At 37.5% G+C, this 25,856-nt stretch overlaps 2 protein-coding genes across 4 annotated transcripts in view; one reads left to right on the forward strand and one right to left on the reverse strand.

The window, feature by feature from the left end:
* The window catches only part of LOC108577660 (serine/threonine-protein kinase Doa), a 32,700-nt gene extending 12,735 nt beyond the window's left edge, over nt 1–19,965 (reverse strand). Inside the window, exons 1-3 of one of the 2 annotated variants that reach the window (XM_017940843.1) lie at nt 19,918–19,965; nt 17,084–17,217; nt 3,789–4,029 (exon numbers count right to left, since the gene is read on the reverse strand). In XM_017940843.1, coding sequence (XP_017796332.1) covers nt 3,789–4,029; nt 17,084–17,217; nt 19,918–19,950 — 408 coding nt within the window. In that variant the 5' untranslated portion in view covers nt 19,951–19,965. Of the gene's footprint in view, nt 1–1,665; nt 1,963–3,788; nt 4,030–17,083; nt 17,218–19,917 lie in introns of those variants that run through there. The other variant, XM_017940842.1, reaches the window with a different exon arrangement.
* A 2,780-nt stretch (nt 19,966–22,745) lies between these two features.
* On the forward strand, nt 22,746–25,811 carry LOC108577651 (progestin and adipoQ receptor family member 4). 2 transcript variants are annotated; one of them, XM_017940830.1, is made up of 5 exons: nt 22,746–23,184; nt 24,776–25,000; nt 25,079–25,182; nt 25,262–25,399; nt 25,478–25,811. In XM_017940830.1, the coding sequence occupies exons 1-5, from the start codon at nt 22,860–22,862 to the stop codon at nt 25,703–25,705; spliced, it is 1,020 nt and encodes a 339-aa protein (XP_017796319.1). In that variant the 5' UTR covers nt 22,746–22,859; the 3' UTR covers nt 25,706–25,811. The 2 variants fall into 2 exon arrangements, with proteins under 2 accessions (XP_017796319.1, XP_017796320.1); XM_017940831.1 differs by having other exon boundaries at nt 25,262–25,330.
* Nucleotides 25,812–25,856: the final 45 nt, after the last annotated feature.

Consider the following 25,856-nt stretch of genomic DNA (forward strand, 5'->3'; position numbering starts at 1 on the left):
CCAAAATATTTTATTAATATTTCTAAAATATTTTCAAAATTGCAATCAAAAACGAAACGACCACCCTGTATACTTCATACATGAAAATGGCTAAGAGTATTCGTCGGAATATCGGTGGGGAGTTCTACTATTAATAAAGTCCGGTCTTTTGTCTTCAAGGCCGCGGATTCGAAGATATCGAGATTGTCGCAAGTTCTCCACAAAATGGCGGTATAAATACGCGGCGCTAGAAAATAACGTCGCAGTCATTGTTCGGCTCTCACGCCCACGAGGTTAGGTTAGGATTAGGTTCGCGTTATTTCACAAGAAATACCCCCGGCGCGACAGAGAAAACAGTTTTTCCCGCCCTCGTATAATATCGCACTCCCGTTTCCGCGGAAAAAAAACCGCAATTCAGACGCGCGGCAACAAAACAACAACCGGATCAATCGAACTCGAAAATACCTCCGTTTAACCCCTCTTCTCTGAAAACGTCCGCAGTGTGAAACCGTACGTCTCGAAGAGTGAGAAACTTACGGAACATTTCAGATGTCGTATCATTTTGAACAATTCCAAGGTAGCGGATAAGATCGCGTTAGCGTGTTCTCGAAGCTCGAACAGTATCGAAAGCATAATTTTAACCATGCACCAGTAAGAGACGAAGAAAACTTATGTGCAATTGATGACGTGGTTGGGTATAAGAGAGGAGGTTCGTGCAAAATGTATTCGTACTTTGAACCGCGTGTCTCTCCTTCTCTTCGTACAAATTCTCAATCGTTATCCCAATACTTATCTAGACAGATAAAAAAGGAGAAGCAGCGAAAAGCTCAGTTTCTCTCGACGCGTTAAACAAGGCTAGTCAGTGGCTGTGTTCCATGGAATACTATAGGAGAAAACGACGTTTGAAACGAAACGAAGAGGAGGAGGAAAATCAGTGTGTTTCTAAAACGCTGGATGTGGCGTGGTTTATCGTGGTCTCGCGAGACCACGAACCTGCCAAATATAACCAAGAAGCGTTAAAACGCGTGCGCCACGAATCGTTTCTTCTCTCTCTCTCTCTCGGTAAGAAGAGAGAGAAGAGCTGGCTAACGCGAGGAGCCAGCAGCAGCAGCAGCGAAAAGCTAGTCGTCTGGTGAGGTGCGTTTAAAATGTTAACGCTAGAGTAGCCTAGCTAACTAGCGCTTACTTGCTTGCTTAGTGGCTGCTCCATTGGCTCGTTTCGTGTCACCGTTGCTGTTGCGAATGGCAATGGGCCAACGGAAACAAGTACATGCGTAGGCGATTCGCGTGTTATAGGGTAAGTTCAGGATTAGCTGGCTTTTATCCTGATATTTGTCAACGACATTGTACCTTTTCCTTCAAGAGAAACATGTAAAACACACCGTTTCTAAACTTTCTTTCTTTTCTTCTTTCGACAATATACAACAGGTTCCAACAGAGATATCTACTTGGACAACGAGAAAGACACCCAGACGAAAATTTCAAAGGATCGTCGAACAAAAAAAAAAAAAAAAAAGAGAATAAAAACAGAATCGTGGTGAGAGACTGTTTGGAGATAAAAGGGTAGCACAGAAAGAAAGAAGCGCGGTTGCAACGACGCGTTCACACCTCTGTTATCATCAAGCACTCCAAGGATCCACGAGGATTGATCCGTACGGCAAGCATCAGTTTCGTTCGTTCGCTACCTCGGAAGTCGATGTTGCGTTCGATTCTGGCGTCACGTCGAGCTTCACTTCCAATTCCCTGATCGGCTCGACCACGTTGTTATTGCCACGCTGCTGCACCCAAGACTCCCAGCCTTGCCTGGGCCACCATGACATCTGGTTACCCGGCATCAACAAGTTCACGTCTTGGCCTGCCATCGTCGACGACGACGACGACGTGGAGGAAGCGGATGGTGGACCAACGTCAGCCAAACCAACGTCTCCACCGCGCACACACCAGCCTCCAGGATGATCCAGGATGACCAGAGTATCGTCTTTGTCTCCCACTTTACTTCCGCGCGGGGTTTACCAGCCGAGACGTTCACGAATCTCAGGATAACGCGCGGGGCTCGTTCTCGCGCCGCTCTCACGGGCGCATCTTGCCAAGAACAACGCGTATTTCTAAATCCAGGTTGTGATCGATTCTGGGTCACAGCCCGCGCTCGGATGATCTCTCCTCCGCGGTGGCTCTCCGTGAGATTTCGAGAATTTCGATCACCTTAAACAGTTAGATCTTCTCTGAATTCTAACTCTCGATAGAGACGTGCGCAGCAGACTTTTTCCCCCGGATCATCCAAACACTGCATCTCAAAACACGCGCCTCTTCAGTATAGAATCATCGTGTTTTCTGTGCTGTTCTTTCCCGTCAGTTCTCACAAACTTCTCCTTTAATACCGGATGAACAACGAGGGAAGAAGAAGAAGAGGAAGAACTGTTATGTCGCACGCGTGTCTTCTCAGCTTCCGGCGAACCGGCTTCTTCCCTGCCGGCGCGTTTTCCGACGACGATGCGGAGGACGACGGTGTTGCGCTGGCCATCTGGCGCAAACTCGCACTAAAACCGCGGCGAAACCGCGTGACGAGTCCCCCTCGAAAATAGTCACCGGTCGAAAATAGCCGACGCTGGCTAAGAAAGAAGAATCATCGGCATTTGCTCCGGGGTACACGCTGGTCGTCGTCGGCCGTTAGTTGCGTCGCGGCCTTCTCCAGAGACTGATTCCCGTATGCCTCGCGTACCACCGATCCTCTTCTTCTTCTTCTTCTACTACCGTCACACACACACACACGTTCGTCTTTTCTTCTATTTCTTCCCACTTCATTCCCACCTCTTCTCTCTTCTTTGCTCTTCGATCGATTCTTCTCCCCCGGCTTTTCTCTTTGCTTCTTCGTCGTGCTGGCCAACAGGATGTTATTTATATCGCCGTCACACCGCGATCCATCGAGAACGAGACGCGCGAAACGCGGATATCCTTGCTTTTCGAGAAGGATACCGATGCTTATAGGAAGAAACGATCGGCGGAGGGCGTGAGAGAGTGTCTTGGAGCGGCTCGTTTAACACGCGGGGGATGATTCACCACACGTTCTATATCCGGCACACGATGTAACTTTGAAAATTCGCCCAAGGATGAGGGGAGAGAAACCGTGAGAGTTACGCGCAACCGGTCCAACCCTTCGCGTGAAAGACCACCCGTGAATAGTATTAACACACCGATTACCGTGTGTCACGTAACGATCCTAGTTACCAGAAATTTCAAACTTAAGTGTATCGCAAAGTTTCAATCTCTCGATCTTTGGAAACTTTCAAACGGTATACAACTAAAAATTCCTGAAATACGTAATATCGATAGTTCCCGATAATTCATCAGCATAAAGCTAAATAAAAAAATTGACAATGGCTAGCAGACATAATTGATGGTTAACTCGTCAATGGACGAGTTCTCATCACGCTTTAAGAGATACCGAAAACAGTACCCAAGTCAGAATGTATTCTGATCGCTAATAAAAAAAAAAAAAAAAAATTGAAAAAAATTAAAGAATGACCGCGATAGAGTACCACAGTACCTGCCAATGTGCACGATACTTAAAAGGAACCAGGGTGGTGTTAAAGGACAAGAGGGTGAAAAATCCAAACGAAACGATCCTTTCCTCTTAAGTGCTAGGAGTCAAGTTAGCCGCGGATAATAATATTCTACGATCTCACTCTCGACATTTTTTCAAGGTGTTTAAAATATAGCACGTGAAACAAGATGCTTCGGTCAGAATGCAACGAAGTTGTTTTATTTTTCTTTTTCTGTTTTAGATCAGTGGTTGACATCTCTAGACTCACCTGACTTCTGGAGGACGGCGAACGATGCCTGTGTCGATCCTGGCTAGCCGACGACGAGGCATGGTGACGATAGATCCTTGCACGCCGGGACGAAGTCGGATGCGCCAGACGATCACGATCGCGATCGCGGTGCCCGTGCTGTTGTCGCCCGCTGGTCGGTGATCGACGATGGCTCCGCTTGTAACGTCTCTCCTGGCTGGTTCCGCGGTCGTGCTGACGCGACCTCAGCACGCGTTCTCCGCTGAAAGTGCCAACAATTATTAAGATTTATCGACACCGGATCGCGGTACACGACAGTAGACATTTCCCTTGCGTGTCGACGCCGCGAGAAATTGTTCGTGAATGAGCGTATCGATGGAATTAACGGTGTTAGATCGGACGTAAGGACAATTTGCCGAGAATCGGGACGATTCCGGTGGATGGGATAATTGAGGGAAACAGATAAGGCTAATTTGATGGTTTTTTTTTTATTCAGATTATTGAGAGGTTAATTTTGTGGGTGATTTAAAGTAGTAGTCGTTATATGGTGATGATTGGAATGAAAGGATCTATTGATTAGGCTTAGTAGATCTTCTTACTGAACTGATCATGTTATTTGAAATTTTAATTGCAGTTCAACGCAAATGTATTCATCTCTATACATTAATTAGGTATTCAGTAAGATAAATGATAAACTTCATCGTGTTTCTAGAAATACAACATGGCGAAGGAAGATCAGATATTAGATAATTGCAAGATTTTCTCTTCGGTTTTGTTTCATATTTATGAGTGAACCATGGATGTAACAGTGAAAGTAAAGGCGTTTTCAACGTTTAGAATATTTATTTGAATTTCAGAAACTGTATTTTGCTGAAAAAATTTTCTGAAATCTACAAAATTTCTGGCTCGTTATTAATTTCACAATGAATATACCCGTGGAAACTGGAATTAGAAACTCCCGGTTTACAATTGTTGAAAATAATCTCACTTTCACTTTACTACGCCTATGAACCGATGACAAAAAAAAAGGAGAAAGGAGATCTTCTGACTCACACTGCTCGAAACAATTAGAGGATCGTGTTTCCAAGTAGTTCAACATTGAAACTGCATATTTATTAGAATGTAACAAATATCGCGAATAATATTTGTATCTGATCGAAACGCGACTTTTATTTCGTTTGCACGAAGATTCTTTATTTGAAATAGTAATTTAGAAAACAAAACAAAAAATATCTTGATCTTCCTGAATAAAAGTTTGCTAGATTAATTTGCCGGTTATATCTCGTATAATGAATTAAAACGGATTAACTAGTTCAATAATTTATGAGACACCGCCATTAGCGATAAGTATCAAGTAACAGTTTAAAGTCAGCAATTAAGATAATTAACAAAGCTTCGTTGTTCGGTATCTTTCTAGACCATGATACAATCATACGAATTACGCTAATCCTCTGATTACGTTCAGCAGCGTGATTACAATGTAGAGCGCTACAATAACCAATCGCACTTAATTATCTTGGGAAAAAGGCAGAGATAAAAATCTTGGAAGAAGATTATCACATTGGACGATAATTTTCTCAATCTTATCAATAGGAAATTAATTCTCTGCAATTTTTATGATGTATTCATACATATCACAAAGAATACACTTGTGTAACTTACGTTTATTAACGTATGTTCGTTTAACTCATGGTTATTGGTTGGCGAATCCATTAACCCCTTAACGCTAATATTCTTCTCAATTTTATATTTTTTTAATTATTTCCTAAGCGCATGGAAATAAGTTTCCCATTTATGTGTAATGCTGTAACTTGCATGTTTACCATAAGATAGAAAGGATAGAGCAATACGGAAAGTGAAAGAAAATAATTAAACAAAATTGCCCTCCTTCAAGGATCAGTTGTGCACATGTAAGACACGAGCATGAACGTTAAGGGGTTGATACACAGAAATGAAGTAATGTATAAAAGAAGTGGAACGATGAAGCTTATCATCGAAAGGGACTACTTGAAATATAAGATATATATTTGATTTAAAATGGAACTGACTGAGAATCAGGCACAGCCTGCGTGCTACACAAAACGTAAACGTACAAGAAGCATTTCAGAGCAACAGTGAGTTGACCTACTTAAGCTGTCCGGCTTCAAATAGACCATTTCACTTAAGAGTATTTCGCTGACGTCTTCTGCAACGTCTTGATCGAGCAGACCGCGTCAGAAATCCCAATTTCAAGGTTAAACGCTCTCAGCTCGCTATATAGTTCGCCACTACACGCTGCGCTTCAAAACTGTAAAACCTTCTTAAACTTGCTAAAAGCTACGTGTGAGCAACGCAGCAGCATATTCATTGGCAGTTTTCTAGCCGGCAACGTTGCTTCTATTCAAACTTCAATCGGTTATTCCAAGTTATGAAACGCATTATACCTCCAGTTATTCGTCACTTCTATCGAGTTTTATCGTTAAACTCGTAACATTGTTCTCTTACGATAAATACTAGATAAGAATTTTTATTACTAGTCGCGCAACAAAGAAGCACTGTAAGACGAAAAAGGCACGAAAATTCGCGACTACCGATGACTCATTCCAAAGGAAGTTATCAAGATTTGTAATTGGACATCAGTCTTAATATCCTAACCTTCGAACGACGAACAACATACCGTACACCGAAACACGAACTTAAAAATTAACTCGAAAAAGAGAAAGAAACTACTAAAAAAATTCTATTTCCCTTCGTATCTTTCGAATTACATACGCACATGCAACGCACATTTCCGTGCTAGTCCGTTTGAAACTCTAGGCGAGCATATACTACACCAGCTGCAAATACGAACCACAAACAAATCTTGGTGGGTATCCGTGTAACCGTTCAACGTTTACTTTCCACCAATGAGAAAGAGACGTAGAACGATCTCGTCGAAATGACCGTCGTCCGACGTTGCCGTCTCTACTCGAAATAATTTCCGAATAACACCGTTGTGGCGAAGGAGAATGAAAATAAGACACTGATGGTTCTTTTCTCTCTCTGTCCGTTGGGGAAGTTAGGCTCGATGTAAATCACTCTGTGACGAGCGTACGGAAGAGGAAGGAAGGAAGACGTGCGCGGCCCGAAGCATCGCGACCAAACGATGCCACGCCAATAAGGATCGACGAAAAGTCGTAGATGGAGCTCTGTGCCTCAGTTTCTGCTGGTTCGTGCGTTGGAACTTAGCCAAGAATGCTTGGAAACGCCGACGGGGAAGATGGAATTGATAGCGCATCCAGTGTATCCTTTTCGAAGGATCTTCGCGCTAAAGAGGTCATAGGATTATGCGCAAAGGCCGCCCTTTAGCCGCAACGCCGCCTCCCACCAAACTTACCACGCGGTTGTTCGTGCCAAAAAAAGGATCGTCGCAGGAAACAAACAAGTTCTTTTTCGATCCCCACTGGCGACTTTTTAACCGTCGCGTCGCGTCGCGTGCGTGGTAGTTGCGATTTATTGTTTTTTTCCGCTCTTTCTCCTTCCTGAGCAAGGTTAAAATGGAGATGATTTTGCTGGTTGAGTGCTGGGTGACGTGGGTTGGATCGATTACAAGTGAAGCTTCTGAGTGTAGTTCTTAATGATATTTTTGGAAATTTGGAAGACTGGATCGTGCTTGTTGTGAAGGCTTTTTTTACATTTTCTGAGTGGCGGATGCATTAATATCTGGGATGAGATGATCGATGGTCGTTTTAGTCATTTTGAGACGGATGGAATTGAAGAGATCGAGGAGGTGAATTATTGACTACTTTGAATGGAGTCGTTCAATTTTTCAAGTATTGGAAATAATGATAAATTTGAAAAATAAATCTTGAATAAGCGAAGAACTTATGCGAACTCATTGCGAAATGAACAACTCTACTGATTTAATGAATTTAGTTATGACTTTGATCTGAATAGGTCATGTTTACAAACATGTAACTTCACAAAAACTCGACACTCCACTTATTTCCGTTGCTTTTTTAAAATTCTAGAATATTATCCTCCTTAATTTAAAAAAATGTTATTTCAAATTTATAAATTAGTTCGAGCAATTAAAATTAACCTCTAATTAAAAAAAAAAGAAAAACGACTTCCCACTTAGAGGAGTACCACTCACAGACGTCGGAAGAACCATGTTAAAAGCACCAAAGTTGCTCTCACTATACCCATAAAAACACCGTCACAACTTTCACAGCAATTTGAAGCACAAGCGTAGAAAATATATTGTTTCTCACACTATTTGATGCCTAAGACCTTTCGTTTTCGTAGAAATAACTCCGTAAAAACTTCTACTCTATTAAAATCTGCATTCTGCATATACGTATTCGAACAGAAAGTTCCATCGACTACCTAACGCTTAACATACACGATCTTATCACACTGCGAGAGCTCACTCTCTATAAATATTCATTTACACATAATTTACAGCTGTTCTCGTGTGCTTCCCATGCCTTGGACGCCTATAAAAACGCTAGTAATAATAAATCACTTAACCTTACAATACTTTTGTTTGTTCTCTTTGAATGGGGACATTTCAAATATATACTGTACCTTAATATCCAGGAACCGAGGGCGACGTAGAGGACCGGCATCCTTTAACTTCCGTCCGTCTTGTCACCTGAATTACAATTGAACAGTTTCGTGATAGCTGTCGATGTATCGATGCATCATCATAAACCTTCCGTTGTATCAAAAGAGCAAATTTGCTAAATTGTAGAGAGTAGAGAGTCCCGATATTCGGGCGAACAGGGGAAGATGATACGCTTCGAGAAAGAAAACATTGCTCGGGAATCGAGACCGTGTGTATAATACCCGACAAGTTCGAACGCGCTCACGCGAAAACGGTTGGTCGGGCATTATACACGCGCGTGTTTACCAGAGGAGAGAACGTTTTCAGTTACGGTTACTATATTTAAACCCCCGTAGTCCTCGTTTCACTGACACATCATCGAAGAGGACGATGCTTCGTTTATTTTAAGTGATCTCGATTTTTTTTTTCTTGCTTTTTTCGTTTCGTGTTAGAATTATACCTCCTGCATATTTCTTTTTTTAAAACGGTTCAAAAATTCTTGGTCTTAGAATCATAGTATTATAATTCAGAAGAATTTTCATATCGTTATCAGAGAGAAATGTGAGAATATGATTTTCTTTTAAAGGAATGCGAATGTTTAAGTATCCACGATAGAAACATTTTAGAATATACACACGTCTGAGAATTGACTTTTGTTGTGATCCTTCCTATTTCCCTCTGTTTCATGGAAAGTGCAATCTTTCCAAGATTCACACGTCTATTTATATCTCGAGACGGACATTGCAAAGTCATCCAGTGAATGTGTTCAAATACTAATCGATTTGTTGCAGTTTATGGATGTCAATACTATTTGTAGGACAATATCTGGACAACAGTTTCGCGGTCAACAAATGTAAAATTCAATTGCTACCCATAATCTCTGAATTTTAATACCTTTTCGTAAAATCGTTTTTTAATAGAAAAACTGATAAATCACTGAACTCGTAACTATTCTAAAACACGAAAAAAAGTATAAACGTGATGTAGTATCGAGTCTTCTATCTTTGTTTAAATTACAAACGAAATTAGACGCAGCTTAAAGCATTGTGTTTTCTATGGTGAAAATAATACCACGAAACACTTTCGCCGCTCAACCAACGAAAACAACAACGGATCGAAAACCATGAAATCACGCCAGACGTTAGATAACGACGTTCGAGCAAAACACGAGCCTCGAAAGAAGTACACACTTTTTTTCCTTGAAGGAAGAAAAGAAGTCGAGACAAGACGAAACGGAACGAGCAGGAAGAGGAAACGACGGTTTTGAAAAGAAGCTCGAAGGTCAAACGTGTCAAAGAAGCTTTCTCTGACTGGGCACAAGTTTGTTTTGTGTTAGACGATTTACACAGAACCTCTCCATGAAAAGGCCTTGATCTCGTCAAAAAACCTGTCCGCTTATATATGACAAACAACTTTTCAAGATTGTCATACTTATAAAAGATAAGTCAAATCGAAGGTATTACTGTCGTTTCTTTCTTTTTTTCCTTCGTGTTTGAAACCATCGAAGAAAGACATTCTGACGTGCGTATGTATTTTTATCGAGGATTGAAATGCACCAATCCAGATCGTTAGAAAGTATATTCTGCAAAATGGCGGCTCGTTACTCGAGGTAATTGCGAACGAAGTTTTTGCTGAATATAAATTCTGATGCAAAATATTTGTTGGGCGATTTAATATTCATCGTTCGAAATTATAAAGATTGAAGTTTCCTCCAGAAGTAAATTCCGACGTAGAATAATATTTCTCGAGATTATTTTGTAGGAAATTAATGTTTACTTCAAACTTTTTCTCGTTTTCAAAGGAAGATGGAAATATCAGACGGTAATGAGTGAAAGTAAAAAATTAGTATTTAAAGTTATTACAGATAAACGTTTGTATAAAACATTTAATTAATGTAATTATTTTACTTATATAAAGTTTCAATGCTTTTGCAATATTGAAGAACTTGTTGAGTGGCAATCAATTCATTAGGTAACTCTTTAATTATATAAAACGGTATGTCCAGTTGGGCAAAGTACGTTCTACGATCTATGTATGTGGTTCATCTCGTGTATGTGCGTAGAAAAGATTTTTCAAATTAATAAATTAGACGAAGCTAAGGCTTCTTTAAAATGGTTTTTACTAAAATACATAAAATATGAAAAATTATGAAAATCTTGAAACAATCATCAAATAAATCCATATCGAGAATAAATGTTGCAACTGTTTTCGACTCGACGCATACAGTGAAATGTGGAATGATTCACAATATATTTCATGTTCCTTTATGTTCTATTTCAGACTTTAATGTCCTGTCGAAGTTACAGTCGGATGTTTGTAATGAAAATTTATGGTACCGTTAAAAACAAGTGAAAGGTAATCCCGATACTTTTATGAGAAAGAGAAAATCAATTTTGCTATCGCATTTCCTTTCTCAATCTAAACGATATTCTTCGATGACTTTAACAAATCGTTCTTTAGATATTGTTTGAAACACAATTCTCTACACATTGCCAAATGCTAAAATTATTCCAATAAATGATCTTCTAACTATAATAAATTATATAACCTATACGAATAACTTTGCAAGAAAAAAAAAAATAAAAAAATTAATCAGAGCCAAAAGTAAAGTAAAAATACGAAAATAGTAATTCCAGTCTATTTTTTACGACATTATACATTATCAACGAACTTTTCCAATACGTCACACACTTCGAAACATCGAAACTCCTCTAAATCATGAAAAAACCAAACAAAACGAAAAATAATCTATAAAAATCACGATAATTGCCAGTGGAATACTAAACAAAGTAGATACACCAAAGAACCAAGCTTGTGCTACATGCAATTTATTCATAAACCTGTACTCATTTATTAAACCCTGACGTCCATCCTTCACAAGAAATTCCCCTATTATTGCAAGGCTGATCGAAACTTTTTACAAACCCTCCAGGTGGATGGGCAAATAAAGCGGGAGAAAATAAACAAGCACAAGGACCTACATACCTAGATTCTAAGCTTGATCGGTTTTCTCTGCGCTAAATCTGTTGTTAAGATTCTCCTTGTAAATCTAGACCGTTCCGCAGAGAATTAAAAAAAGAACGATCCGACAATACACAATTTGAACCTCTGTAACGGAATTTCAGATTTGTTTACCAGGCAAGAAAAATACAGTCCGTTATCTCTTTTACGACCAATGGAACACATCTGTCCCGTTTGAGTACTCGAATAAAAATTAATCTCAATTTAGTGTCCATTACAAACGCGATGATCCGTGGAAAAGTGAGAAGTTCTTGAAAAAGAGAAAGGTAATTTGGTCACCAAAGGGTCATTAACCCTTTGCGGTCGTATTTAGCTCAGATATAGGGCGTTGAGCTGGTCGAAATTAATTTTTGTCCAACGAACAATAATAATATAATCCAAGATTATTTTTCTTATTTTTTAAATTATTTTTATCATTTTTCTATAATTCTATTTTATTATTTTTTTCAACTTTATGCAAGCCCTTCAGAAGCCAAAATAATCAACTCCACTTTTTGAAATTCTCTCAATTTTAGTATCAAAGCACACGCTTGGTGCTCAACTTTTCATAAATAAAAAAAATTTGATGAAATTTAATTTCTGAGTGACTCGTATATTTTTAACACAATAATATGTGCTTTCATGTTACACAAAAATTATATTTCATATTTTTCCATGGCGAGATATAATTGCTTTGGTGGGTAAAAACAGACATACGACCTCAAAGGGCTATTAATCCACATTCCAACGAGAATAATACCAATTAACAATAGTTACAAGTTATAAATATTGAACAGTCGTGCGGTGAAACAACATTGCAACACAAAAACTATAGACACGAGAGGACACAGCGTTACAGAGGATCAAAATCAATCAAACGAAAAACGAAGTGCAATGTTACGGACGAGAAGCCGAAGAAGATCGAGGAACGACGGACAAAAACGTAATTGGCGCAGAACGAGCACAAGTGTGCTCGTTAAAGTCAAGCCAGGACAAAATCATAAGCTTATAACAATGGCGGACTGGTTAAACAGAGCCGAAGATTTTTTCTTCTTTTTTGTCTTTTTATATATCATTTTCTCGACTAATTTGCTAGGATACAAACGATTCCGTCGGGCCTTCTTTATTATCGTCCGATCGCGCTAACGTGTGCAGCTGTGTAATTAAATATACCGGTAACGAAGGCAATTAACTCGAGAGCACCGGTCTCGGGTTCTGCTCGGGGATAATTAAGAAGCTTCGTGAATTTTACGCGTACCAATTGGATTTTCATATGCCCCCACCACCATCACACGCGAGAGAACTTTCGTACGAACGTAATCGTAGTAATTCGTGATTACACATGCAATTGCGAGAATGCGTCACTGTGATCTCGATAGAATAATCTCCGTCGCGGAATATAATTCTGATTCGCGCCGAAAAGTTAAGAGTCGTGTTTCCTGTTATGAACTTTTGTTTAACTCGTGACTCGTTTTTACGACGAAAGGAAACCTGTTGGGTAGATATACTTTATCTGAAATGAGATATAAAAGCGGAAGATATTCGGAATTACATACTCTTCTCCAGTTAAGATATTCGTTATTATTTTTAAAAAATTATTCTTTGAAGCAGATCAGTGTTTTATAATAAATTGTAGCATTTCAAATCTTTTATTAATTCCCACCCCCACCCGCCTCGTCGACATCCTCCAACGTGCATTTGAGGAAAAGGTAAAAAATCAAGAACAGCTTTCAGTCGACAAAAAAAAAAAAAAAAAAAAAAATATGAATTTAAACAAAGAAAATAATTTATGAATTTAACAAATTCTTATAGCAACAATAAGAAGATTTTTAGCTCTAATTATTAAATTGTCCGTTCAGTTGTTCGTGTCTCGACATCTCACTCAACCACTTATCACTATCAAGCATCAGAAATCACGGAAGAGTGTCCGATACAAATTGCTATCATTGCATTAATGCGCCAAGAAACGCGTCGGTGTTTCGAAGGAATCTCGAAACTGAATAATTTAAAACAAACGCAATTGAGTTCAGTCATCGACCCGCGCAAGCAGCAGGAAGTAACTTCAAGGAGAAATTACCACTATTCATTAAATGCAACCTTAAAGGCAACGGAGGGAGAAGCTTAAACATTTAATTAATCGCTAAACTCGCGTATTGCGTGCTTCACAGTCTCGTTGCCGCGCGAAATGCACGATTAATCAAGCACGTAAACAACACACATTTATTTTTTTCTTCCGTAAAAAATATTCTCTTCACGATCACTCATTGACTTGTAGCTCGTATTTCAAAATTTACGACGATACGTTTTTCCATTCAGTTATAAAAAAAAAAATAGCACGCGTAACAATGAAGCAGCGTAATTCATTGCAACTGCAAAAAAAAAAAAAAAGAAAATGTCGGCGATGCGTGTATAATATCTGGCGTATTTAGAAGATTTCCAAGATTACCGAGATTACGTTGTTAGTTTAAGTGATTAGATTACCGATATTTGCAGTCCAATTTCCGAAAGCGAAGATATTTGATTATGAGAAAAATTATCCTTCCGCTTTATAGCAGAAATTACACAATGATGAATCTAGCAATTAATAACGCGTAATTTATGTTGATACAAAGAGAAACCGTAATTTTTTTTCTAGCACGTTGCAAGTGTTCTGCCTAGGTCATAAAAAGCATTATAACAAGCTACTTTCTCGACAATTATTAGAGAAGGTCGTAAATCTTACTGTTTTATTCCACAAAGGTAACGACAAAGAAAATTTTCCGCATTCTCTTTCTTTTTTTTTTATAACGAACAACATGGATTTTAAATCTTTCGCTTCTTTGAAAGAATGAAAAAGAAATTTTCGAAATGTAAAAAATATTTGTTCATATTCTTTGTTCACAGTTCGCAGTTTAAAAGATAAAGAGCAATAAATATATCTGGCTGTATTCTGATTACACAAAGTTCATTAAAAATTACATCAACTCCTTTAGATATTGTGAAAAAAAATATAACTGTACCTGGCAGTACCATATTAGTTACGTAAGAAGTTCTAATAACCTCTAAGTTGCCAAAAAAGAATTTTATCACTACCCAACGATAATTAACATGAAAAACAGCATTTTATAATACTTTACATAACCAACTAGGTATATTTATTTGTTTAAAAAAAATATAGGCATATTTCATATTTCCAATTTACGAAACCTTGTACTATTGTAAACCAAAAAATACTTAACCTATTGACTCGTGATTCCAGATTCGCGGCTGTTCTCATAGAGGGCGTTTTTCGTTGACGAGTGACTCGGTTGCAGGTTAAAAACTCTCGTACAATAAGAAATCTAATAATTATCCCTTGGATGAATTTAACGAAGGCATGCGGAATAAATGCAAGCAAGGTTTGCATTAATAAAAGATACCCGAGGAAAATCTCCGTTAGCAGCCGTTCAATAAGACTTCCCGACATTAGAACAGTTCGGAGAAGCAATGGCAATTGCCATCTGAGGGCATTTTAATTAAGTGATCTCGGCGAGCTAAGACTTCTGCAAAACACCTTTATCCTCGCGTCATTGCGTCGTGGCACGTTTACTGAAGAATCTTTCCGCGTTGTTCACGAGCCAACACAACTAAATCAACATCAACGTCGAGATTCGACCGCGAATTCTTTCTTTGAGGCGTTCGCGCTTTACGATAGCTACTACGGTGTTCAAACTATCGTCCAAACAAGTATCGAACCTTTAAACATGGCGTATTCGATACGGAATAATCGATAATTTGTAAGTTAAATTTTCAGTGCAAATTCCACGGCATTGAACATGCCAGGGATTCGAGAAAATTTATTCGGGTAATTTGCGTCTCCAAATCTGATAAACTGTTCAAACAAGAAAGAATCGATATTTCGAAAGGTACTTGTATGGTACGAGATGAAGTTTTTTTTTTAGTGAAAATTACATTTCACTGTGTAAAATGTATAAATTTTCGTGTTTTTATTGGTAGTTTATTTCATGAGATTTAGTATATTGTTAAAAATATAATAGGGCTAATTTTTTTTGTAAATGTTAATAATGGACAAATTAAAGTATGTTTTTAGTGCAAAATTTACATTGTTACTTATGAAGGAAACTTCTTTTGTCTCTAGCAATTCACTTTCTAATGCCAAATATGCTTCTCAAGATAATTAAGATGGAGGAACACTTATTTGAACAATGCTATGAAAACTGCTGATGCTATAAAAAGTAAATACTCTATAAAAAATTGTGTAGTACTAACTATACTATAATACTTTCACTTGATGTTTGCTTTCAGAAACACTGAAACTAAAACTATAAAGCTTTGATAATATTATAAAAAGTATTCACTCTTTAAATTATCTAAGAAAATAAATTTTAATTAAATACGCAAGAATATTTCATTCGAATCACTTTCCTGATACAAATTCCTTCAATCATTCTACCCACTCTACCAATTCAATTTAATAATTTAATTTGAATACGAAACGGTTCTAGAGATAAGTGTTTAACTAATCCATTAATCACCCACGTGTTTTGTTTGCCAAGCCAATATCCCTTCGCAAAACAAATTTTACACCAAGTAGCAATCCGAAACACGTAAAACAAAGCTATGCACACACTTGCGCAAGAACAAACAGACCGAACGTTTGTTCGCGACTTATGCTCGATAAATTGCGATGCACACAAGCGACCAAGAGGCTGATAAAAAGCTCGTAGTCTTTTATTCCCTGCGAAACGCCCTTATCAATCACAGCGATACACGGAATCTACGCTGGATATAGTTACGAAACATACGAGATCAGACATAATAAGCAAACTTGCTAAGTTCTCTCCCTAATTCCTATGCTTACGTGTTTCCAAGCAACAGTTACAAATACATCGAATTTCGCGCGAACTTAAACAACACTGAACCATGTTCTACGTGCAAATACATCGAAAATGTGTATCTTTATAGACACACATTTTGAACGCTAATTATATATCCTCTCATGTACCTGGACTCATCTATACCTTTTACACGTTTGCAACTTTTTCCCAACGAAATCATTTCGGATAAAATCCACATCAGCACTCACGTATGCTTTCCGAACCGTTTTCAGGTAGACAATGACAGCCAACAACAATTCGGGTATTCAACAACGTTCGGAAGATCTCACAACAAGATCTTTCCGGCGGGAATGTGGAAGCTCGAACGCACCGACCACGACTGACACCCATAAAGATCTCATGGAGAATTTCTATCGCCTCCTCTGTTCGTACTAAGCGCACCTCGGGAGTGGGAGACTACGTTCGCGGCATTGGTCTCGTGTGCTGTAGTTCCACTTATTCCCCACCCCGGTCGTTTCTCAATGTTTTTTGCGCAAGCTTATAAAAACCGCTCAACGATTTTACTTCCCTTTTCGAAACATGCTGCCACGGTAAAAACACCGTTGCTCTTTTCTTTTATCTTAGTTGCAATAGTAAACACACTTTGCTCTAATTTTCTGTTTCAAAATATAGCATAGATGAATAATTTAACAACACAACTCTATAATGCATACTTTTATTGATTGATTCGCATAATCTCTTAGTAGGCGTCATACTAGGTCACTGTCAAACAGTACTGTACACTGGGTACAGTTTATGATCACTTGTATGAAAATGGTAATGTCACATGTTTCTTAGCATATGTATAATTAAGAGGTTGATTGCCTAGATTCTCAGTCAAATCCATACTGGTGGAGGTATTGCAGAATAAATGATTTTGTTCTAGTACTCACCTATAGGTTCCCTTACTCTGTGGACTGTCATAGTCAATACGTCGTCTTTTGTGTTCATATTGCAGAGAGCCTGCTGAGTGTGAACGTGCCCTTGAATGGCTGCGAGTGCGGTGACGTCTTCTGCTTCGTGGCATCTGAAATACATAATACCACATTATTAGAAACTTAGAAATAAATTTTCAAAGGGCATAAAAGGAAAGTGGAAATAATGTTTATCTAACTAAAACTTTTGTATTTGTAAGAACATAGCTCCAGACTTTATAATAGAAGTTTCAAAAATAATGCACATCTGTAATACTGTCATTTATGTGTTATTATACTCTGCTATACATGTTACTCTTTTCAACAATTGCTACTTCTTTTCATATAGTACAGAATATATAAAAATAATGATTCATAAGTATGATTCATTACACTAATTATAGTACAATTATAGCACAATTACAAATTTGTAATCTTCAAATTGTTTAACAAAATAGAATGTGATTAATGTGAATATTATATATTATAGGAAATATTTTTATTTGGACACAGGAATAGTAGAATTGGATTACATGCCTTAAAAATACTTTTAATAAATAACAGTAGCTAAGTTATACAGTAAATAGCATATGTTATATTAAATGTTTAAAATGAGTAATTTTAAATGTCTTAAATAATTTACAAGAAGAATATATGATATAAAATGTGTATATATTGTTTATAAAACAAAAATAATAAAAATATCAAACTATATTTTTAAACAACAAATTAATTTTTATTACATTTAGTTTCAACCCATTTTATAAATTCATGCAAATAACACTTAATTTCATGAAAAACTTTTATTTACATTCTTATAATATTGCATTACAATTAATTTGAAGATAAAGAGCAGCAAAATGAAATTAAGCAAGAAAAAAAAGACCAACTAACAATTCTAGGAGACCTATAGCTACCATTTGATACAAAACTTCATGGCTGATTTTTGAACATAATTTATGATATTATAATCAGCATTGAAGCAAAGAACTGTACGATCAAAGATCATAAATGTATGTAATGTATGTGTAACAATATTGCACAACCTTCAGAAAGATATTAGAACCAGAGCCTTTCTACTGAAACCTCACTATGTGTACTTACATTAGGAAGGCGAAACAGGCTCACTTGGTCCCAAATGAAATCGAAGATGGATGATATCCAGGAACGTGAAGATGATGCTTGTGGTATGACACTGTTTTTCGACAACGACGTGGACATCAGCTCAAAAAATTCTGCAAAATGTGGGCAGTTGCATCGTAAAGGCATACTAAGTACTACAAGAGTAACAGCCCACTCCGAAATAAATATACCTATGATTCGTCAGAAAATCTGAGAAAGTTCGAGAATATAGTGCAACCCTATTTAAAATCCTGAGGATTTATTTATCAGGTGAAAACGGGAAATGAAAATCCCGCCAAAACCGTTTGATAGCACGTTATACGAGAAATATCGAAAAGAAGACGATTAGAACGACTATACGATGTGCATGATGACAGATGTAATGAAAAGAAGGGAAATGAAATGAAATGAAAATGTGGTAACGGGTACGCGTGGGCACGCTCGCTAGCAAAATCAATGCCAACGAAACGCTTACTTTTTCATACGATGTGTCAAGTTTAGACGCTAACGCTCTTGAAGAATAGATTGTTTATTACAATAAGATACAATGCGTACACATTCCGTAATCATAAAGAAATGAAAGCAATGAAATTTACAAGTAGAGAGACATTCGCAAAGCATACGCCATAAGGGAATTTTCATGAAACGGCGGCCATCTTGGAGGTAGATAAGCATCAAGTACCAGTGAACGCAACACATGCACAATTTTTGCTGGACATCTTAAATAATCCAAGTTTAACATAAGACGATAATATTACAAAGAAAGAACTTACATTTGAGGGATATATCAAGCTCGGTTGGTCCCAAAATATACTCGCAAACAGAAAATATCCAAAGAGCGCAACGATGTGCTACGTACAACACTGTTGTGTGACAACGACGTGGACATCGGATCGATGCGATTGGCGAATGGCATTCGGCTATGTTCGGGTACAATCGTAAGGACGACTGTCTACGAAGAAAATCGACTATGCACGAACTTAGCCGACTATCCCCCACATACGTACTTCCGGCAGATACAAAAAGACACATACATATATAGGTGATTTGTGCCGGCTACCAGGTTAGGAGAAATACTACAGATTCATCACATTTCTTTTTCAATAAGAAAAAAAAATTACAAAATTCCACACAATTGTAATCTACTTAAAAAAGGCGATCGTTTTGATTTGTGTAATAAAAATGTTATATATGTATGTATTATATAAATTATCTTGAACTTGCAATATTCAGAATTATATCCTAATATTGTATCAAAAAATGGTTTAGTAAAATATTTATTGTTTACGTTCTACTTATTTTTTATGTTTTAATTGAATTTTCAATGTACAGCATTGAAATAGAACTACATGTATTTCGATAAAATATGGTATTAATATAAAATAAAGATGAAATAAAATAACAATAAGGTAATCGATACCGATAAAAAATATTTCTACTAAGCTGAACGATGTTTGTGGCATGTATGGTACATGCTCGATAACCTCGTTTATGAGCGGTACAAAGAAGAAACAAATTATACAGGAAATACGTGAAAATAGTATCGCATATTGCTGAATTGTTATGAATATATCATCGATATATAATAAAATCAATAATTTTGTCTGAAATATGTCTTACAAAAACAATCTAGCCTTCGTTACAAAGCATTTAACATGCTGTACTTATGTTGTTAGAAAAACTTTACATACCTGCCCCCAAATTAGATTAGTAAATACTCGCATAACACCACATTTTACCAGAGTTATTAAATTCCAAAACATACTGAAATTTTAACCAACAATACCGTGAATCATGATGTTCACGAGGTACCGAAGTAAACATAAATTCGCAGCGACTAGTTGATGACCTCTGTACATCATCGTAGGTGGCACCACACCCAAGTATGTATATTCAAGAGGGTAACTATACCGTTATCGGTAAAAAGTTTTTACATGTGAATGATAGTTCTACGTATGATAAGTAACAGTAGCCGCGAAAATTAAAAATAACAAAATGGACATCACCTCGGACGGTACACATTTTAAAATCAACTTACCCCTATTCCTGAATCAAACGAGATGAAGTTAGATTGTTTCTGGGTGTAGCATTTCATTACTGCAGAAGGAATCAAATCAGCTGCAATCGTCCATAACTCTCTGTACGAGTACTGCAACTATTTCAATCACTGTATTACACATTCTTATTGTTACTCTATATTTACACACTTAATTTGAAACTTTCTATCGAAATTCACAGCTATTTACGAAGATGAATAAAAAAGAAAAAGAAAAAGAACGAAAGTATACCGTGAACTACATTTTGTAACCATCGAAGGTACACTGAACCCTTTAGCATAAAGGAACTTCCATGAGTACGTCGATAACTCGATGTGACTGTGATTACCCCATGCACAAGGCCACGTGATACGACTGGACCTGCGCCAATCGTGATATAAAAGAACGAAAATCACGATCGATAGAATTAACAGGACTAATGAAATGGGTTGAACGATGAATGTGTTGAATTACTTTACGCATGATTCTCAGTTAACGTATTAATGTATACGTATAACTTACCTGTTGTCCACGATGAAGATAACTGTTCTGATCCTTTAACACGCGATTTAAGAAAGATACGTTTCTCGCGGTAAAACGGTAGAATAGACACTGTACTAAAACTGCACCCATTTTACCCGGGTAGTTGCAGCTTACCGAGAGGACTCGATGCAGGTAACGTGTTTTACTTTGTGGCGCTTGCGCTGTATAACAACTAACTAACCCCAGGCACAAACTGAAATCGACGTTACTCTTGATCTTAATCAGACTACAAAGAGTAGTGTGGTCTTTTCAATCATGCTATACGTATAAAGTGTTAATAGACCAGATGGTTACAAAGGATAGAAACAATCGTACGCAACATATGGAATATACTATGATTCACAAATTAATTATATAAGCTTACAAGTTGGAAACTGTCCATTGATTTGAGTGTCTGACCTTATTTTTTACGGCGTCAGCCGCAGGAGGCAGGTCGCGTGAAATTCGCGTTACCCGTGTTAGGTCTTGTTTCCCTGTTTACCATAAAAGATCGCGGAGTGACGTTTGACGTGAAAAGGCAATCGCTCTAAAGAACAATATAGAGTCAATGAATATTGCGTCGTCATTTTCGTTTTACACAGCATTCAGGTCACGTTTAATATTGGCCCTACACCAAGATCAGTACTTTCATACGAAATATGTGTGATCTAACGAACGGGCTAAAAATATGTATTGCTTATCGTTCACGCTCCGTATAATACATCGAAGCGAAAATTTCTATGCAAATATGAGAAATGAACGTATACAATGCGAAAATGTGAAATGTCGTTTTAACAGGTATTTTGATGAATTTTTTTTTTATAAAATAAAAAATAAATTATTAAAGTAAAAAAAAATTAATAAAATTTTTAGAGAAATGGTAAAATTGAAAGCCAACGAATCAACCAATAAATAAAATAAAATAATGGAAAAAGTAACGTGTTGTTTTAATTAACCTTTTCCATAAATATCAAGGCTAGTGTATTTCCTAAATAACTCGCGGCTACAAAAGACACTAGAAAGAACAGTCAAATATTAAAGAGAAATTCAACGAAGAAATCAAGATATCTCCTCCTTAATTACACCTTCTGTCAAACAATTACTATTTCTATCCACGTTATGATTAATTCTGCTCGTTTATTTGATCGATCTCAGGATTCGAGAAACTTTTAATGTCAAACTCGTATCCAAGTAACTTTCATATTTCTAAAAGTAAGCAAAAAACGTTTCATTATTAAAGTTATTTAGTTTCTAGTACGAGGACCAACATAATTATCCACACGCGACTGAATCCAATTAACACGTTCCGTGCTGCGGTAGAATTGCAACTTCTTCAACGTTGAAGCAAACTTAAAAAAAAAGTCACATTGAAATATTTTATTAGGAAAAAAAAAAAATATCCTTTCTCGTTAAACGAAAGTTCCATTTCCACCAACATATCGTTCGTTACCTGAAACAGATAGCGTGTCGAAAGAACACGTTACTGAACATAAGCCAAAATCTCATTCATGCTTCTCGTTAAGAGACAAAAGCATCCGACAACACGCGATTCTCTCATGGCCAAACAACCCGCTGTTCCGTACGTTCCTCCTGGGGGGGATCCCTTCGAGAGAACGAGGAAGTTCCCCGTGTATCAACGACCTCCTTCGGAACATCTTACACGAACCTATTTTCACATGGTTCGATCTTAAAAATAACCAGCTCGGCTCGGTTTCTCGCCACAAAATCCGCGACCTCGCGAAAGTCTAAAAACAGCGTCGTCCTGCGAATTGGGCGAGAGTGCATCGATAGGGGTGCATCTTTGGCCGACATTTCTCCGCTAATTCAACGACTGAGCCCGCGGCCGACTAGTCGCGTGCATTTCAGGGGTGCATTCCCTCTGGCAATGAAAAGGATCGATGAGGTTTCCGTGGTAACGGCACCGTCAGAGAGGCTGGAACCACAGATGGTGGTGGACGCAGAGCGTCGAGTACGAAAGTGACGCAGTAACGACACCACCGTCGTCGTCGCCGACGCTGAAAGACAGTTGCTCACGGAGATAGAGCACTTTTGTTCCCGCGTGTGCGTGCACCCGTATGCTTCGAACATTCTTCACGAACATTCCAAGTTGCTCGACGTCGCTTCGAGACGACGAGCATCATGCGGAGGCGCCAAACCCTCCGCTCCAGGACAACGCGGACACGTTCAATCATCGAGACGTTGACCAGTGGAGGATGCACCAGGATTCGTCGCGACAGGAGAAGCATAAGATTCGCCTGCTGCGACGATGGAGCGACATGCCACAGCACCTGCAGTTCAATCCTCACATACGAACCGGTTACAGGCCGCTCATGACTATCAAAGGATGTCTCGCCAGTCTGTTTTACATCCACAATGAGACAGTTAATATCATGACGCATGGTAAGTTCCCATGGAGTGATTCAACGAACTTTACTCGTGGTGGATTACTCTGTACGGTGGTAGGAAGTGTTGTTTGTTTGTTTTAAACAGAAATTTGCTTTTAGCCCCTTGCATTCCGGCAACCTGTCATACTCGCTGCACGGTTTTGATCGAGATAGAAACAGTTATTTTAGTAATGAAGATTAATTTTAATTCTTTTTATTTTCGAGATTCTTACGATCAATTGTACATTGGGAATTGTAAGTAGGTTTCGTAACATTACTTTGGTGTGAAAATAACTTTACAGTTTTGCAATTTTGCAAACAACGTTGCAATTTTGTAATTTTTTTTAATTCTAACTTTCGTTTTAATTTATAGAAGGATTCATGTGTAATTAATCTATGATACATTAGTTTTTTTTTTATTTAGTACAGTAGTCAAATATTAATAACTGACGCTTGGATGGATTTTCAGGAAAAAAAATCATAAGTCAAGGGGTTAAGTAGATTGATGCATTGTCAGGAAAAAAAAGTCATGTGTCAAGGGGTTATAAGCAGAGATTTTTTTTGAGAATGTTCGTATCAATTAGCAGAAACAAATATTTGTATATACTGTTTGTGTACATTGTAAATTTGATACTGCTGTTGATACGAGAATATTCTTCGAGTAAAAGTGAAATGTTCTAGCTGTGAAAGGGATTTTTGTTTAAATCCGGAGATATGAGAGTTTTTATGTATCGATTTCCGGTATGTAATCATCTTAAACCGTTACCTGAAGGTGGTAAGAAAAAAAGAGATGTAACAGTTGTGATTCAATTAAGCAGAAAACTGGATTACCCTTGAGCTATGCTATTTCAAGGGCAACTTATGTGAGAAATCATTATATTCCTATCGGCGCATTGCGGGATAACTGAAGATCGATCAACGAAGCCTTACAGTATTCTTCCTAGATATATCCTTAATACCGATACACGATAATAGTAATTTCATGTATACATTCTTTATATCTACATTTCATGCATAAAGAAGTTCGTAAATTGAAATATTAACGAAGCACAGTCTGGTCAACTTCTAGCAAGTCAATTGATTTTTCACAATTCATGGAATCAATTTATTCATTGTGTATTATGCAGAAAACTTTTAATACAAAAATGTCAGGTTACGTCAATCATTTCAAATATCGAAGAATTTATTAATAACCGAAGAATAATACGCGTAAAGGGGATTGTAGAAATAAACAAAATAATATTGTTCATTTATACGTGAAACACTTCATGTAATGACGTCATTAGCGTTGAGATAATTAGTGATTAAATTCTGAGACTACGATAAAGAGAAATATACCTGTTTATTCATGCATCATATAAAATCTTATTACGCACAAAACTTCGTTATATTTATATAATAAAAATATAATATCGTTAACATTGTTTTTAATTAAATGTTCCGATATAAGTAGTCACACATATGTGCGATAATAAGCAAACACTGTTGCATAGGGTTAATAAGTTTCACGTAATATTTACACGAACTAAAGACATTTATTTAAAATTTAACATTTACACTTAATTTTTAATAATTATACATTTTAACGTAGAAAAATTCTGTTGCAGGATTTGCTATCTTGTACATGTTAGTAACAATTCCGCAACTTCTTCCATGGAGTACCAAAGGCACACTCGTAGGAATTTTATCTTGGTGCCATTTAATCGGCGCAGTTAGTCCATGGATCGGCTCCTTCGTTTATCATCTCTTTATGAATTTAAATTATAACGAAATCTTCTACAGAACTCTATTAAAATTAGACATGATAGGCATATGGCTGTGTCAGAGTTTCGGTAATTATTGAAATCACTATCGCAATAACATTATCGAACGAGCAACGGTAATGGTGCAAATTTCATTTATAATTTTAGGAGCAATACCTATGATGGCAGCAACAGTTCACTGTTTACCTGATGGCTGCTGGTATTGTTGTATTTTTATCTACTGCTTCCTTTGTATTTGGGGACTACTTCAGGTATGTACATATATATATATATAAAAATTTCTCAACTTTTAATTTGAATTCTTGTTATTTTTAAACATACTTCATTCAGGCAATGCACGCGCGTTCTCCATGGGAGAGAAGGTTATGTTTCGCGCCCCCTTTCCTCATGAGAATGATGGTAATGACTCTACGATGTTTTGGCATTGGTGGTGGTTCTCCAGATGCTTTACTTCATATTGTACTACAAGTACATATTTCGATAGATCTTAATTTTACATAAGCAACTAGAATAAAGGAATTGTTAATGTTGAATATGTTTCTTCAGGACCTCATATCCGTTGTGGGAGCAACTATAGGCGCTTTACGTATACCTGAGAAATGGATCCCAGGAAAATTGGATTTTGCATTGAATTCTCATAACTTGATGCACGTGCTGGTTGTCCTGGCGGTTTGTTCGATGCACGCCGCAACTTTGCAAGATCTCGTATGGTTGTCCGATCCGTCTGTATGCAATAGAACGAACATTGTCCAGTTGAAGCACGATGAACTGTGATCGAATGGTGTGTGAAAACCCTTTAATGAAGTCTGTGATAAATCGAGCCTACAACAACCGCCAGTTACTTATGTAGGTACTTTGCAATCGACCAGAAAGTTTAGCGATCGCGAGGCGTGTAAAAAGTACGTAAAATACAGTTGTACAGAAA

The sequence above is a fragment of the Habropoda laboriosa genome, unplaced genomic scaffold (genome assembly GCF_001263275.1).
Source record: "Habropoda laboriosa isolate 0110345459 unplaced genomic scaffold, ASM126327v1 scaffold718, whole genome shotgun sequence".
NCBI lineage: Eukaryota > Metazoa > Arthropoda > Insecta > Hymenoptera > Apidae > Habropoda > Habropoda laboriosa.